Here is a 15,924-nt window from a genome sequence, read left to right on the forward strand (position 1 = left end):
GGGAGAAGTCCAAGAGATAGCCGGGTCAGGAACAGAGTAGCTAGAAACCAAGATTTCAAGACAAGACTGTGGAGGGAAGGGTAGCAGTGAACACTTCGAAACAACAAAGGTTTATGCCCAGCGCAGGGCGGCGTGACTCACGGATCCTTACACTAGCAACTCCTATAGCCCCAGTTCAGAAGCCACATAGAAAGCTCCTTCACACGTCCACACAGCAAGAACTCACGCATGTCTTTGTGTTATATGCAGTGTGTGGTGTATACACGCCTGCTGTATTGATATATCCACACGTGTGAAAGTTTGGAGCTGACTGACCCCTGCCGCTGATTGTTCTATTCTGCACCTCTCACCCATCCTGTCACCGCCCTTCCCCTTCCTGCTCCAGATCTCCTTGCAGGCTGGTTGCAAGAGGGCAGCGGGATCTTAAAATAGATCTGAGTTTGTGTTTCTGGTATTGACCTTTCACCCCTCAGATGGCGCAGGAGGGGGGGTGTTATTGTTCTCCTGCAGGTCTCCTGCACATTGGGACATTTTATCTGCTGGGTGCAGTTTCCTGTAGAACTGGGAGGCTCCTTTAGCCATAATAATAAAACCTAGAGACTCATAAACCAGACAGAGTGTGCGACACAGAGCACAGGACAGGGACACAGAGTACAGGACAGGGACACAGAGCACAGGACAGGCACACAGAGCACAGGACAGGGACACAGAGCACAGGACAGGGACACAGAGCACAGGACAGGGACACAAAGCACAGGACAGGGACACAGAGCACAGGGCAGGGACACAGAGCACAGGACAGGGACACAGAGCACAGGACAGGGACACAGAGCACAGGACAGGGACACAAAGCACAGGACAGGGACACAGAGCACAGGACAGGGACACAGAGCACAGGACAGGGACACAGAGCCCAGGACAGGACACAGAGCACAGGACAGGGACACAGAGCACAGGGCAGGGACACAGAGCACAGGGCAGGGACACCGAGCACAGGACAGGGACACAGAGCACAGGACAGGGACACAGAGCCCAGGACAGGACACAGAGCCCAGGACAGGGACACAGAGCACAGGACAGGGACACAGAGCACAGGACAGGGACACAGAGCACAGGACAGGGACACAGAGCCCAGGACAGGGACACAGAGCCCAGGACAGGGACACAGAGCCCAGGACAGGGACACAGAGCACAGGACAGGGACACAGAGCACAGGACAGGGACACAGAGCACAGGACAGGGACACAGAGCACAGGACAGGGACACAGGACAGGGACACAGAGCACAGGACAGGGACACAAAGCACAGGACAGGGACACAGAGCACAGGACAGGGACACAGAGCACAGGACAGGGACACAGGACAGGGACACAGGACAGGGACACAGGACAGGGACACAGAGCACAGGACAGGGACATAGGACAGGGACACAGGACAGGGACACAGAGCACAGGACAGGGACACAGAGCACAGGACAGGGACACAGAGCACAGGACAGGGACACAGGACACAGGACAGGGACACAGGACACAGGACAGGGACACAGGGCACAGGACAGGGACACAGGGCACAGGACAGGGACACAGGGCACAGGACAGGGACACAGGGCACAGGACAGGGACACAGAGCACAGGACAGGGACACAGAGCACAGGACACAGAGAACAAGACAGCGACACAGAGCATATGACAGGCGAGCACAGAACAGGGACACAGAGAACAGCAAAGAGGCACAGAGAACGGGACAGAGAGAACATGACTGAGACAAGGAGAACAGAGCATCATTAAAGAGCACCTACCGGCAGCACCTCAAATACACCTTAGCCTCACACTCACACTGCCTCCCCCGGGAATTCACAGAACCACTTTTACTTGCATTGCACTTCTGCTCACACTCACTCACTGAGCTCTCACTTCTGCACCAATTCCTTTGCACGCCCAGCCCAAGAAATTCCTGCATGCTGAGTTGTGTGAGAACCAATCCATCACATCCCTGATCTCCTTGCACTCCCACCCTGAGCTCACTCTCCTCGCACGCCTGTCCTGAGCTCACTCTCCTCGCACGCCTGTCCTGAGCTCACTCTCCTTGCTCACCCGCCCTGATCTCGCCCTGTGTGATGTCGTTCAGCTCAGTGAGATTCTGTGAGCTGGGCGAGGAGGAGGGTGAGAGGGCCCCAGACTTGGAATCTGTGAAGGCTCTGACTGCCAGGCTTAATCTACAGACACGCCGGCCCTCATACCAGGAGTGGGCACTACGGCTGCAGGAGCAGCCATGGGGGAGGAGCCAGGGAACGGACACTCAGAAAAGCAGCACCCCCAAACGGGACCGAGACCCCACCACAAGTAGCGTGTGTGGATTTAACTCAATGGATGAAGCGCTGGAGTGGCTGAGAAAAGAGCTGGTGAGTGAACACAAAGTTTAAGTGTGTCACATCGCAGTGTCTCTGTGTCACCCTGTCACTATTACCATGTGCACCCAGTGCCCCCCTGCAGTGTACCCATGCCCCCCTGTACTGTTACCTATGCCATGTCTTGTAATCTTGCAGCGCCTGGATTAGCCTCCTGTGCGTCCCTCTGTCACTCTGCAGTGCCCTCCCCTGTCACATTCCAGTGTCACAATATCAAAAATAATAGGCGGAAATAGATACTTTAATAAATCAGTGGAATGCAGGAATAAATACCTCGGGCGAAAAAACATACATGGGCCCTGATTGGTGCATTCTAGAGAACGTGAGAGATAAGAGGCTGCACAATCTTGTATATAATCAGCCAAGGTAGAACAAATGGTCAGCGCGCTCCCAGAAACCTCTCGCAGAAATACTCATCCATCTAATACATCATTACGTCAACATTTGCGGGTGTCCCTGTATCACTGTGCAGTATGTGTCCCTGTATCACTGTGCAGTATGTGTCCCTGTATCACTGTGCAGTATGTGTCCCTGTATCACTGTGCAGTATGTGTCCCTGTATCACTGTGCAGTATGTGTCCCTGTATCACTGTGCAGTATGTGTCCCTGTGTCACATTGCGTGTGTCCCTGTATCACTGTGCAGTATGTGTCCCTGTATCACTGTGCAGTATGTGTCCCTGTATCACTGTGCAGTATGTGTCCCTGTATCACTGTGCAGTATGTGTCCCTGTATCACTGTGCAGTATGTGTCCCTGTATCACTGTGCAGTATGTGTCCCTGTATCACTGTGCAGTATGTGTCCCTGTATCACTGTGCAGTATGTGTCCATGTATCACTGTGCAGTATGTGTCCCTGTATCACTGTGCAGTATGTGTCCCTGTATCACATTGCGTGTGTCCCTGTATCACTGTGCAGTATGTGTCCCTGTATCACTGTGCAGTGTGTGTCCCTGTATCACTGTGCAGTGTGTGACCCTGTATCACATTGCGTGTGTCCCTGTATCACTGTGCAGTGTGTGTCCCTGTATCACATTGCGTGTGTCCCTGTATCACTGTGCAGTATGTGTCCCTGTATCACTGTGCAGTATGTGTCCCTGTATCACTGTGCAGTATGTGTCCCTGTATCACTGTGCAGTATGTGACCCTGTATCACTGTGCAGTATGTGTCCCTGTATCACTGTGCAGTATGTGTCCCTGTATCACTGTGCAGTATGTGTCCCTGTATCACTGTGCAGTGTGTGTCCCTGTATCACATTGCGTGTGTCCCTGTATCACTGTGCAGTATGTGTCCCTGTATCACTGTGCAGTATGTGTCCCTGTATCACTGTGCAGTGTGTGTCCCTGTATCACTGTGCAGTGTGTGTCCCTGTATCACATTGCGTGTGTCCCTGTATCACTGTGCAGTATGTGTCCCTGTATCACTGTGCAGTGTGTGTCCCTGTATCACTGTGCAGTGTGTGTCCCTGTATCACATTGCGTGTGTCCCTGTATCACTGTGCAGTATGTGTCCCTGTATCACTGTGCAGTGTGTGTCCCTGTATCACATTGCGTGTGTCCCTGTATCACTGTGCAGTGTGTCCCTGTATCACATTGCGTGTGTCCCTGTATCACTGTGCAGTATGTGTCCCTGTATCACTGTGCAGTATGTGTCCCTGTATCACTGTGCAGTATGTGTCCCTGTATCACTGTGCAGTATGTGTCCCTGTATCACTGTGCAGTATGTGTCCCTGTATCACTGTGCAGTATGTGTCCCTGTATCACTGTGCAGTATGTGTCCCTGTATCACTGTGCAGTGTGTGTCCCTGTATCACATTGCGTGTGTCCCTGTATCACTGTGCAGTATGTGTCCCTGTATCACTGTGCAGTATATGTCCCTGTATCACTGTGCAGTGTGTGTCCCTGTATCACTGTGCAGTGTGTGTCCCTGTATCACATTGCGTGTGTCCCTGTATCACTGTGCAGTATGTGTCCCTGTATCACTGTGCTGTGTGTGTCCCTGTATCACTGTGCAGTGTGTGTCCCTGTATCACATTGCGTGTGTCCCTGTATCACTGTGCAGTATGTGTCCCTGTATCACTGTGCAGTGTGTGTCCCTGTATCACATTGCGTGTGTCCCTGTATCACTGTGCAGTGTGTGTCCCTGTATCACATTGCGTGTGTCCCTGTATCACTGTGCAGTATGTGTCCCTGTATCACTGTGCAGTATGTGTCCCTGTATCACTGTGCAGTATGTGTCCCTGTATCACTGTGCAGTATGTGTCCCTGTATCACTGTGCAGTATGTGTCCCTGTATCACTGTGCAGTATGTGTCCCTGTATCACTGTGCAGTATGTGTCCCTGTATCACTGTGCAGTGTGTGTCCCTGTATCACATTGCGTGTGTCCCTGTATCACTGTGCAGTATGTGTCCCTGTATCACTGTGCAGTATGTGTCCCTGTATCACTGTGCAGTGTGTGTCCCTGTATCACTGTGCAGTGTGTGTCCCTGTATCACATTGCGTGTGTCCCTGTATCACTGTGCAGTATGTGTCCCTGTATCACTGTGCAGTGTGTGTCCCTGTATCACTGTGCAGTGTGTGTCCCTGTATCACATTGCGTGTGTCCCTGTATCACTGTGCAGTATGTGTCCCTGTATCACTGTGCAGTGTGTGTCCCTGTATCACATTGCGTGTGTCCCTGTATCACTGTGCAGTATGTGTCCCTGTATCACTGTGCAGTATGTGTCCCTGTATCACTGTGCAGTATGTGTCCCTGTATCACTGTGCAGTATGTGTCCCTGTATCACTGTGCAGTATGTGTCCCTGTATCAAATTGCGTGTGTCCCTGTATCACATTGCGTGTGTTCCTGTATCACCCTGCGTGTGTCCCTGTATCACTGTGCAGTATTTGTCCCTGTATCACTGTGCAGTATGTGTCCCTGTATCACTGTGCAGTGTGTGTCCCTGTATCACTGTGCAGTATGTGTCCCTGTATCACATTGCGTGTGTCCCTGTATCACTGTGCAGTATGTGTCCCTGTATCACTCTGCAGTATGTGTCCCTGTATCACTGTGCAGTATGTGTCCCTGTATCACTGTGCAGTATGTGTCCCTGTATCACTGTGCAGTATGTGTCCCTGTATCACTGTGCAGTATGTGTCCCTGTATCACATTGCGTGTGTCCCTGTATCACATTGCGTGTGTCCCTGTATCACTGTGCAGTGTGTGTCCCTGTATCACATTGCGTGTGTCCCTGTATCACTGTGCAGTATGTGTCCCTGTATCACCCTGCGTGTGTCCCTGTATCACTGTGCAGTATGTGTCCCTGTATCACTGTGCAGTATGTGTCCCTGTATCACTGTGCAGTATGTGTCCCTGTATCACTGTGCAGTATGTGTCCCTGTATCACTGTGCAGTATGTGTCCCTGTATCACATTGCGTGTGTCCCTGTATCACATTGCGTGTGTCCCTGTATCACTGTGCAGTATGTGTCCCTGTATCACTGTGCAGTATGTGTCCCTGTATCACTGTGCAGTATGTGTCCCTGTATCACATTGCGTGTGTCCCTGTATCACATTGTGTGTGTCCCTGTATCACTGTGCAGTATGTGTCCCTGTATCACTGTGCAGTGTGTGTCCCTGTATCACTGTGCAGTATGTGTCCCTGTATCACATTGCGTGTGTCCCTGTATCACATTGTGTGTGTCCCTGTGTCACTGTGCAGTATGTGTCCCTGTATCACTGTGCAGTATGTGTCCCTGTATCACTGTGCAGTATGTGTCCCTGTATCACTGTGCAGTATGTGTCCCTGTATCACATTGCGTGTGTCCCTGTATCACTGTGCAGTATGTGTCCCTGTATCACTGTGCAGTATGTGTCCCTGTATCACAGTGCAGTATGTGTCCCTGTATCACTGTGCAGTATGTGTCCCTGTAGCACTGTGCAGTATGTGTCCCTGTATCACTGTGCAGTATGTGTCCCTGTATCACATTGCGTGTGTCCCTGTATCACTGTGCAGTATGTGTCCCTGTATCACTCTGCAGTATGTGTCCCTGTATCACTGTGCAGTATGTGTCCCTGTATCACTGTGCAGTATGTGTCCCTGTATCACTGTGCAGTAGGTGTCCCTGTATCACTGTGCAGTATGTGTCCCTGTATCACTGTGCAGTGTGTGTCCCTGTATCACTGTGCAGTGTGTGTCCCTGTATCACTGTGCAGTGTGTGTCCCTGTATCACTGTGCAGTGTGTGTCCCTGTATCACTGTGCAGTGTGTGTCCCTGTATCACTGTGCAGTGTGTGTCCCTGTATCACTGTGCAGTGTGTGTCCCTGTATCACTGTGCAGTATGTGTCCCTGTATCACTGTGCAGTATGTGTCCCTGTATCACTGTGCAGTATGTGTCCCTGTATCACTGTGCAGTATGTGTCCCTGTATCACTGTGCAGTGTGTGTCCCTGTATCACTGTGCAGTGTGTGTCCCTGTATCACTGTGCAGTGTGTGTCCCTGTATCACTGTGCAGTGTGTGTCCCTGTATCACTGTGCAGTGTGTGTCCCTGTATCACTGTGCAGTATGTGTCCCTGTATCACTGTGCAGTATGTGTCCCTGTATCACTGTGCAGTGTGTGTCCCTGTATCACTGTGCAGTGTGTGTCCCTGTATCACTGTGCAGTATGTGTCCCTGTATCACTGTGCAGTATGTGTCCCTGTATCACTGTGCAGTGTGTGTCCCTGTATCACATTGCGTGTGTCCCTGTATCAATGTGCAGTATGTGTCCCTGTATCACTGTGCAGTATGTGTCCCTGTATCACATTGCGTGTGTCCCTGTATCACTGTGCAGTATGTGTCCCTGTATCACTCTGCAGTATGTGTCCCTGTATCACTGTGCAGTATGTGTCCCTGTATCACTGTGCAGTATGTGTCCCTGTATCACTGTGCAGTATGTGTCCCTGTATCACTGTGCAGTGTGTGTCCCTGTATCACTGTGCAGTGTGTGTCCCTGTATCACTGTGCAGTATGTGTCCCTGTATCACTGTGCAGTATGTGTCCCTGTATCACTGTGCAGTATGTGTCCCTGTATCACTGTGCAGTATGTGTCCCTGTATCACTGTGCAGTATGTGTCCCTGTATCACTGTGCAGTATGTGTCCCTGTATCACTGTGCAGTGTGTCCCTGTATCACTGTGCAGTATGTGTCCCTGTATCACTGTGCAGTATGTGTCCCTGTATCACTGTGCAGTGTGTGTCCCTGTATCACTGTGCAGTGTGTGTCCCTGTATCACTGTGCAGTATGTGTCCCTGTATCACTGTGCAGTATGTGTCCCTGTATCACTGTGCAGTGTGTGTCCCTGTATCACCTTGCGTGTGTCCCTGTATCACTGTGCAGTATGTGTCCCTGTATCACTGTGCAGTATGTGTCCCTGTATCACTGTGCAGTATGTGTCCCTGTATCACATTGCGTGTGTCCCTGTATCACTGTGCAGTATGTGTCCCTGTATCACTCTGCAGTATGTGTCCCTGTATCACTGTGCAGTATGTGTCCCTGTATCACTGTGCAGTATGTGTCCCTGTATCACTGTGCAGTATGTGTCCCTGTATCACTGTGCAGTATGTGTCCCTGTATCACTGTGCAGTGTGTGTCCCTGTATCACTGTGCAGTATGTGTTCCTGTATCACTGTGCAGTATGTGTCCCTGTATCACTGTGCAGTATGTGTCCCTGTATCACTGTGCAGTATGTGTCCCTGTATCACTGTGCAGTATGTGTCCCTGTATCACTGTGCAGTATGTGTCCCTGTATCACTGTGCAGTGTGTCCCTGTATCACTGTGCAGTATGTGTCCCTGTATCACTGTGCAGTATGTGTCCCTGTATCACTGTGCAGTGTGTGTCCCTGTATCACTGTGCAGTGTGTGTCCCTGTATCACTGTGCAGTATGTGTCCCTGTATCACTGTGCAGTATGTGTCCCTGTATCACTGTGCAGTGTGTGTCCCTGTATCACCTTGCGTGTGTCCCTGTATCACTGTGCAGTATGTGTCCCTGTATCACTGTGCAGTATGTGTCCCTGTATCACTGTGCAGTATGTGTCCCTGTATCACTGTGCAGTGTGTGTCCCTGTATCACTGTGCAGTATGTGTCCCTGTATCACTGTGCAGTGTGTGTCCCTGTATCACTGTGCAGTATGTGTCCCTGTATCACTGTGCAGTGTGTGTCCCTGTATCACTGTGCAGTGTGTGTCCCTGTATCACTGTGCAATATGTGTCCCTGTATCACTGTGCAGTATGTGTCCCTGTATCACTGTGCAGTATGTGTCCCTGTATCACTGTGCAGTATGTGTCCCTGTATCACTGTGCGTGTGTCCCTGTATCACTGTGCGTGTGTCCCTGTATCACTGTGCAGTATGTGTCCCTGTATCACTGTGCAGTATGTGTCCCTGTATCACTGTGCAGTATGTGTCCCTGTATCACTGTGCAGTATGTGTCCCTGTATCACTGTGCAGTATGTGTCCCTGTATCACATTGCGTGTGTCCCTGTATCACTGTGCAGTATGTGTCCCTGTATCACTGTGCAGTATGTGTCCCTGTATCACTGTGCAGTATGTGTCCCTGTATCACTGTGCAGTATGTGTCCCTGTATCACTGTGCGTGTGTCCCTGTATCACTGTGCGTGTGTCCCTGTATCACTGTGCAGTATGTGTCCCTGTATCACTGTGCAGTATGTGTCCCTGTATCACTGTGCAGTATGTGTCCCTGTATCACTGTGCAGTATGTGTCCCTGTATCACTGTGCAGTATGTGTCCCTGTATCACATTGCGTGTGTCCCTGTATCACTGTGCAGTATGTGTCCCTGTATCACTGTGCAGTATGTGTCCCTGTATGACAGTGCAGTATGTGTCCCTGTATCACTGTGCAGTATGTGTCCTGTATCACATTGCGTGTGTCCCTGTATCACATTGCGTGTGTCCCTGTATCACTGTGCAGTATGTGTCCCTGTAGCACTGTGCAGTATGTGTCCCTGTATCACTGTGCAGTATGTGTCCCTGTATCATATTGCGTGTGTCCCTGTATCACTGTGCAGTATGTGTCCCTGTATCACTCTGCAGTATGTGTCCCTGTATCACTGTGCAGTATGTGTCCCTGTATCACTGTGCAGTATGTGTCCCTGTATCACTGTGCAGTATGTGTCCCTGTATCACTGTGCAGTGTGGGTCCCTGTATCACTGTGCAGTGTGTGTCCCTGTATCACTGTGCAGTGTGTGTCCCTGTATCACTGTGCAGTGTGTGTCCCTGTATCACTGTGCAGTGTGTGTCCCTGTATCACTGTGCAGTGTGTGTCCCTGTATCACTGTGCAGTGTGTGTCCCTGTATCACTGTGCAGTATGTGTCCCTGTATCACTGTGCAGTATGTGTCCCTGTATCACTGTGCAGTATGTGTCCCTGTATCACTGTGCAGTATGTGTCCCTGTATCACTGTGCAGTATGTGTCCCTGTATCACTGTGCAGTGTGTGTCCCTGTATCACTGTGCAGTGTGTGTCCTTGTATCACTGTGCAGTGTGTGTCCCTGTATCACTGTGCAGTGTGTGTCCCTGTATCACTGTGCAGTGTGTGTCCCTGTATCACTGTGCAGTGTGTGTCCCTGTATCACTGTGCAGTATGTGTCCCTGTATCACTGTGCAGTGTGTGTCCCTGTATCACTGTGCAGTATGTGTCCCTGTATCACTGTGCAGTGTGTGTCCCTGTATCACATTGCGTGTGTCCCTGTATCACTGTGCAGTATGTGTCCCTGTATCACTGTGCAGTATGTGTCCCTGTATCACATTGCGTGTGTCCCTGTATCACTGTGCAGTATGTGTCCCTGTATCACTCTGCAGTATGTGTCCCTGTATCACTGTGCAGTATGTGTCCCTGTATCACTGTGCAGTATGTGTCCCTGTATCACTGTGCAGTATGTGTCCCTGTATCACTGTGCAGTATGTGTCCCTGTATCACTGTGCAGTGTGTGTCCCTGTATCACTGTGCAGTATGTGTCCCTGTATCACTGTGCAGTATGTGTCCCTGTATCACTGTGCAGTATGTGTCCCTGTATCACTGTGCAGTATGTGTCCCTGTATCACTGTGCAGTATGTGTCCCTGTATCACTGTGCAGTATGTGTCCCTGTATCACTGTGCAGTATGTGTCCCTGTATCACTGTGCAGTGTGTCCCTGTATCACTGTGCAGTATGTGTCCCTGTATCACTGTGCAGTATGTGTCCCTGTATCACTGTGCAGTGTGTGTCCCTGTATCACTGTGCAGTGTGTGTCCCTGTATCACTGTGCAGTATGTGTCCCTGTATCACTGTGCAGTATGTGTCCCTGTATCACTGTGCAGTGTGTGTCCCTGTATCACCTTGCGTGTGTCCCTGTATCACTGTGCAGTATGTGTCCCTGTATCACTGTGCAGTATGTGTCCCTGTATCACATTGCGTGTGTCCCTGTATCACTGTGCAGTATGTGTCCCTGTATCACTCTGCAGTATGTGTTCCTGTATCACTGTGCAGTATGTGTCCCTGTATCACTGTGCAGTATGTGTCCCTGTATCACTGTGCAGTATGTGTCCCTGTATCACTGTGCAGTATGTGTCCCTGTATCACTGTGCAGTGTGTGTCCCTGTATCACTGTGCAGTATGTGTCCCTGTATCACTGTGCAGTATGTGTCCCTGTATCACTGTGCAGTATGTGTCCCTGTATCACTGTGCAGTATGTGTCCTTGTATCACTGTGCAGTGTGTCCCTGTATCACTGTTCAGTATGTGTCCCTGTATCACTGTGCAGTATGTGTCCCTGTATCACTGTGCAGTGTGTGTCCCTGTATCACTGTGCAGTGTGTGTCCCTGTATCACTGTGCAGTATGTGTCCCTGTATCACTGTGCAGTATGTGTCCCTGTATCACTGTGCAGTGTGTGTCCCTGTATCACCTTGCGTGTGTCCCTGTATCACTGTGCAGTATGTGTCCCTGTATCACTGTGCAGTATGTGTCCCTGTATCACTGTGCAGTATGTGTCCCTGTATCACTGTGCAGTGTGTGTCCCTGTATCACTGTGCAGTGTGTGTCCCTGTATCACTGTGCAGTGTGTGTCCCTGTATCACTGTGCAGTATGTGTCCCTGTATCACTGTGTAGTGTGTGTCCCTGTATCACTGTGCAGTGTGTGTCCCTGTATCACTGTGCAATGTGTGTCCCTGTATCACTGTGCAGTATGTGTCCCTGTATCACTGTGCAGTATGTGTCCCTGTATCACTGTGCAGTATGTGTCCCTGTATCACTGTGCGTGTGTCCCTGTATCACTGTGCGTGTGTCCCTGTATCACTGTGCAGTATGTGTCCCTGTATCACTGTGCAGTATGTGTCCCTGTATCACTGTGCAGTATGTGTCCCTGTATCACTGTGCAGTGTGTGTCCCTGTATCACCTTGCGTGTGTCCCTGTATCACTGTGCAGTATGTGTCCCTGTATCACTGTGCAGTATGTGTCCCTGTATCACTGTGCAGTATGTGTCCCTGTATCACTGTGCAGTATGTGTCCCTGTATCACTGTGCAGTATGTGTCCCTGTATCACTGTGCAGTATGTGTCCCTGTATCACTGTGCAGTGTGTGTCCCTGTATCACTGTGCAGTGTGTGTCCCTGTATCACTGTGCAGTATGTGTCCCTGTATCACTGTGCAGTATGTGTCCCTGTATCACTGTGCGTGTGTCCCTGTATCACCTTGTGTGCGTGTGTCCCTGTATCACCTTGTGTGCGTGTGTCCCTGTATCACCTTGCGTGTGTCCCCCTTTATCACCGTGTGCGTGTGTCCCTGTATCACCTTGTGTGTGTCCCTCTATCACCTTGCGTGTGTGTCCCTATATCACCTTGCGTGTGTGTCCCTGTATCACCTTGCGTGTGTGTCCCTGTATCACCTTGCATGTGTGTCCCTCTATCACCTTGTGTGTGTCCCTCTATCACCTTGCGTGTGTCCCTCTATCACCTTGTGTGTGTGTGTCCCTCTATCACCTTGCGTGTATCCCTGTATCACCTTGAATTGAGTGCACTGTGTCACCCCGTCCCTTGCTGTCCCCCCAGAGGGAGATGAAGGCCTCCGATCAGCTCCTCGCTCGGCAGCTCATGCTCCTGCGATCCCGCATCTCACAGCTGAAGGTGGAGCAAGCCTGTGAGCGGCACAAGGAGATGCTGGATAATGCCACCTTCGACCTGGAGGGATGTGATGAGGATTCCGACCTGCTCTGCAACATCCCACCGCGGGCCGCCTTCTCCCTCTCCACTCCCCTCAAACACATCGGGGTCACTCGCATGAACATCAACTCCCGACGCTTCTCCCTGTGCTGAGACAAGAACCCCAAGACCCGCGTCGTGTGACCTGACACCCCCAAGGCTGACCCCCAAAAGATCCCAAACTGACATAAAAAATACTGTTGCTTATATATCGTTTTGTAAATAAAATAATAGCTATTTGTATCATAAAAGTACTAATGTTACAGCAGAACATTTAATAACATTTTTTAATTCTTTACATTTATTAAAAATGGCAAGTTGCAATTATTGGGTCTGGAAATGGAAAATATGCAGCACCGTTACCCCATTTTTCTCAAGTATCCCCCAGGAAGAAGCTAAAACACATGTGACGTGCTCTGTGTTATGGTACAAACGGCACCATTTTCATACAAGTCCCTTCTCATTAGCTGAGATGAAGTGCTGTAAGTTGGCACCCCTCCGCCGTAATAAGGCACCTAGAAGGTGGGTAACCATCAGAGCCAAGAGGCAGAGAGCTAGAGATGTTAGTATGATAGTGCTGGGGCCGTGTGCTCTCACATGTGAATGTATGTGCAAGCGGATCGGTGTGAATGTGTGTCATTGGGTATATGTCAGTGGTTGCGTGACTGTGTGTGTGTCATTGTGTTTCCGTGTGTTGCAGGAAGGGGTTGATGGAAATTATGGCCTTAGAGCTGCACATGGGGGTGGAAATATTTGTGCAAAGACAGTGATGAAGAGAGGAATGGAGGCTGCAGGAGGGAGAGAGAGTAAGAAAGCAACAGAGAGAACAAGAGAGAGAGAATGAGAGTAAGGCTGAGCTCAGACAGAAGGCGATGCGACGTGCGCATGTCCGTCGCAAATTTGGGTTGTGCGGTGGGAGTTTTCAAACTGAAAACTCCACCGGCGGCAAAGTGCCGGCACAACCCAAATTGACATTTGGGGCTACAGTTGCGTGACGCGAGCTGGTTCAGCCAATAAAGCCGAACCAGATTTGTGACGTGTTCGTTACACGCCCCCGCCACACCCCCAAACGCCGCGTTCTGCTTCCTGTACATTGAGCACAGATCGCTGGGCTGCAGGAGCGAGCAACGCTAGCAAGTAGGCGTAGCGCCCTGTCTGAGCGAGCCCTAACCCATAACCCTCACACAAGACAACCATCCGGGCACGATCCCAAGTCCTGAATCGTCCTGCTCGCTTGTCCATGTTTCACCCGCAGGCAAAAAGGTTATGGGACAAAGGTTGACTGTATTTTTCATGCTCTTGCAAACCATGTGTATGCTACCTCTTGCTTTGGGAACTCGCCACTTTTGAGTCTCTCACTATGCTATAGGATCCCGCAGGATACTATACCATAGGCTCAATCAGATCCCGCCGCTGCCACCAGAAAAAAGCCTGTCACGGGAGACCAATGCTTTTAACACCAAAATACCCAGATCCTTTGATTGAGCAAAGCAAGAGATAAAATAAATTTTGATTTATTTACAGAATGAACATACACAGCTTGATTTACAATTACAACAAAAAATACACTTACTAGTTACGCTGTTAAGTCTGGTTACAGGATGGATCTTTCACTGCATGATGAATCTTGTTACATGATGAAACTGCTTCCCCGTGGGCTACAGGGTTTTTTATGCACTAAACAGGCCTATGCTTAACCCATGCAGCCAATCTACTCCATAGAAATAATGCCTTCCCCCTATCATGGAGCTGCCACAACTTTGCAAACCTGGCGGAGGGGCTTCTCAGTCTGCTCTGGGCATGTGCCAACTTTGCACCTTGGCCGCTTAGCATATACCTTCTTCCCCTCTACCTGGCGCCACTCAGTCTGGGCAGAACAGCCATTTACTAGGGTGGCTTTGAAATTCTCTTCCTTTCCCCCTCCTTGCTAACAAAAGGTTTAACACCTCCATATCCTGGATCACCTTTGAAGCTTAGAGGCGGAGTAGCTACTCTGTCTCTGGCGTGTTAGATGAAAATCCCCAAATGCCTAACATGTTGGTACAATTAAAATAGGGGAACTTTAATTCATCCATTTTTTATAACTCTATAAAAATTGCGTGACATGATAGTTCCTGATTTTACCCGAACAGTGCTCACAGCAAATCTCACGGCGCTAGGAGCTTCCTAGCGAAAGTTAGCAAAAAGCCACCTGCTAGGCTGCTAGCTGCTGGGTTTTAAAACCATTTTTCCTTTCACACGCTTACACGAAAACACTGCCACAGTTATACACATAATCTTAAAAATGACTTTACTCTGAACCCCCCCTGGTTCTGGGGTTCGTGGGCATATACCAGGGGACCTGAATGTAATTAATTCCCCTGCCCGGTCTTACTATTCTGGTCTGTGCTGAAGCAGGAAATGTCCGCTGCTTAACACTCCTGGAATAATAAGACATACGTACACAGTTTTATCACAAAACACAGTGTTTCTGCCATGATTGGGTTGCAGAGCTGACAATCACAATTCCCCAATATGGCTCAGGGGCACCCTGCCGGGCCAAATACCTTTATTTACTGGCCTATGTACCCCTTCACAGTCATAAGGGGCTACAATGACATAATGGAAGGAGGGCTGAGAGAGATATAGCGAATGGGGAGCATATGAGTGGGAAGAGATCTGCAGAGAGAGAGAGAAGAGAAGAATGGTCCTGAGGAGCCTGGCGAGAGATAGTGTGGTGATAGAGCCGTCCCAGACTGACAGAGCAGCACGTACGAGCGAGTGAAGAGTACATAATCCAGTAAAGGGGACCTGTGTAACCTGGGGTCCTGAAGCTGTGAGTAGATCAAACGGAAACACATTCAAGGGATCGGCACTAGAGAACTTCAGTATCTTTTTCATCATACACATCTACCACCATTCTTTGCGAAGTACCAGGACTACACCTATTAACACACCAACATTTCAAATGAGCTCCAGCAGTGTGCCGGCACCAACAGTGGCCCATTAGTTAGCATCTGGTCCACCTGGACAGAGACACTGAGGGAAACTTGCACAGCACGGTACACTTCTAAAAAATATTGTGTATGGTCTTCCGATTCCGAGGTGTGATCACTGCATCTCATATATATATATATACATAAAGTACATATATATATATATACATAAAGTATTCTTGTGGTATCATATATATATATACACATAAAGTATTGTGATCCAAAAGATATCTCTCTCTGCGTTGTCTGACCCCAGCCTGCATTGTTGTGACGTAGGACCTATATATTGACTGAATCACACAAGCAGCTTCTTTTATTTTCCTGTAG

General features: G+C 49.8%; 2 protein-coding genes across 5 annotated transcripts in view; one reads left to right on the forward strand and one right to left on the reverse strand.

The window, feature by feature from the left end:
* LOC142497197 (myotubularin-related protein 9-like) overlaps positions 1–2,620 on the reverse strand; it is a 40,498-nt gene extending 37,878 nt beyond the window's left edge. For 3 of the 4 annotated variants that reach the window (XM_075604679.1, XM_075604678.1, XM_075604677.1), the window contains exon 1: positions 2,520–2,620. The gene's annotated coding sequence lies outside the window, so the exon portion shown is untranslated. The remainder of the gene's footprint in view (positions 1–2,519) is intronic. The other variant, XM_075604680.1, reaches the window with a different exon arrangement.
* FAM167B (family with sequence similarity 167 member B) lies at positions 1,482–12,876 on the forward strand. The gene is made up of 2 exons (XM_075604682.1): positions 1,482–2,401; positions 12,473–12,876. Exons 1-2 carry the CDS (start codon positions 2,117–2,119, stop codon positions 12,734–12,736), a joined length of 549 nt encoding a protein of 182 aa, XP_075460797.1. The 5' UTR covers positions 1,482–2,116; the 3' UTR covers positions 12,737–12,876.
* Positions 12,877–15,924: the final 3,048 nt, after the last annotated feature.

This window comes from Ascaphus truei, chromosome 6, assembly GCF_040206685.1.
Source record: "Ascaphus truei isolate aAscTru1 chromosome 6, aAscTru1.hap1, whole genome shotgun sequence".
Classification (NCBI taxonomy): domain Eukaryota; kingdom Metazoa; phylum Chordata; class Amphibia; order Anura; family Ascaphidae; genus Ascaphus; species Ascaphus truei.

Coding starts and splice junctions, on each gene's coding strand:
- FAM167B (XM_075604682.1), top strand. CDS start 2,117: ATGTCGTTCAGCTCAGTGAGATTCTGTGAGCTGGGCGAGGAGGAGGGT. Junction 2,402..12,472: donor AGTGGCTGAGAAAAGAGCTG/GTGAGTGAACAC, acceptor CTGTCCCCCCAG/AGGGAGATGAAGGCCTCCGA.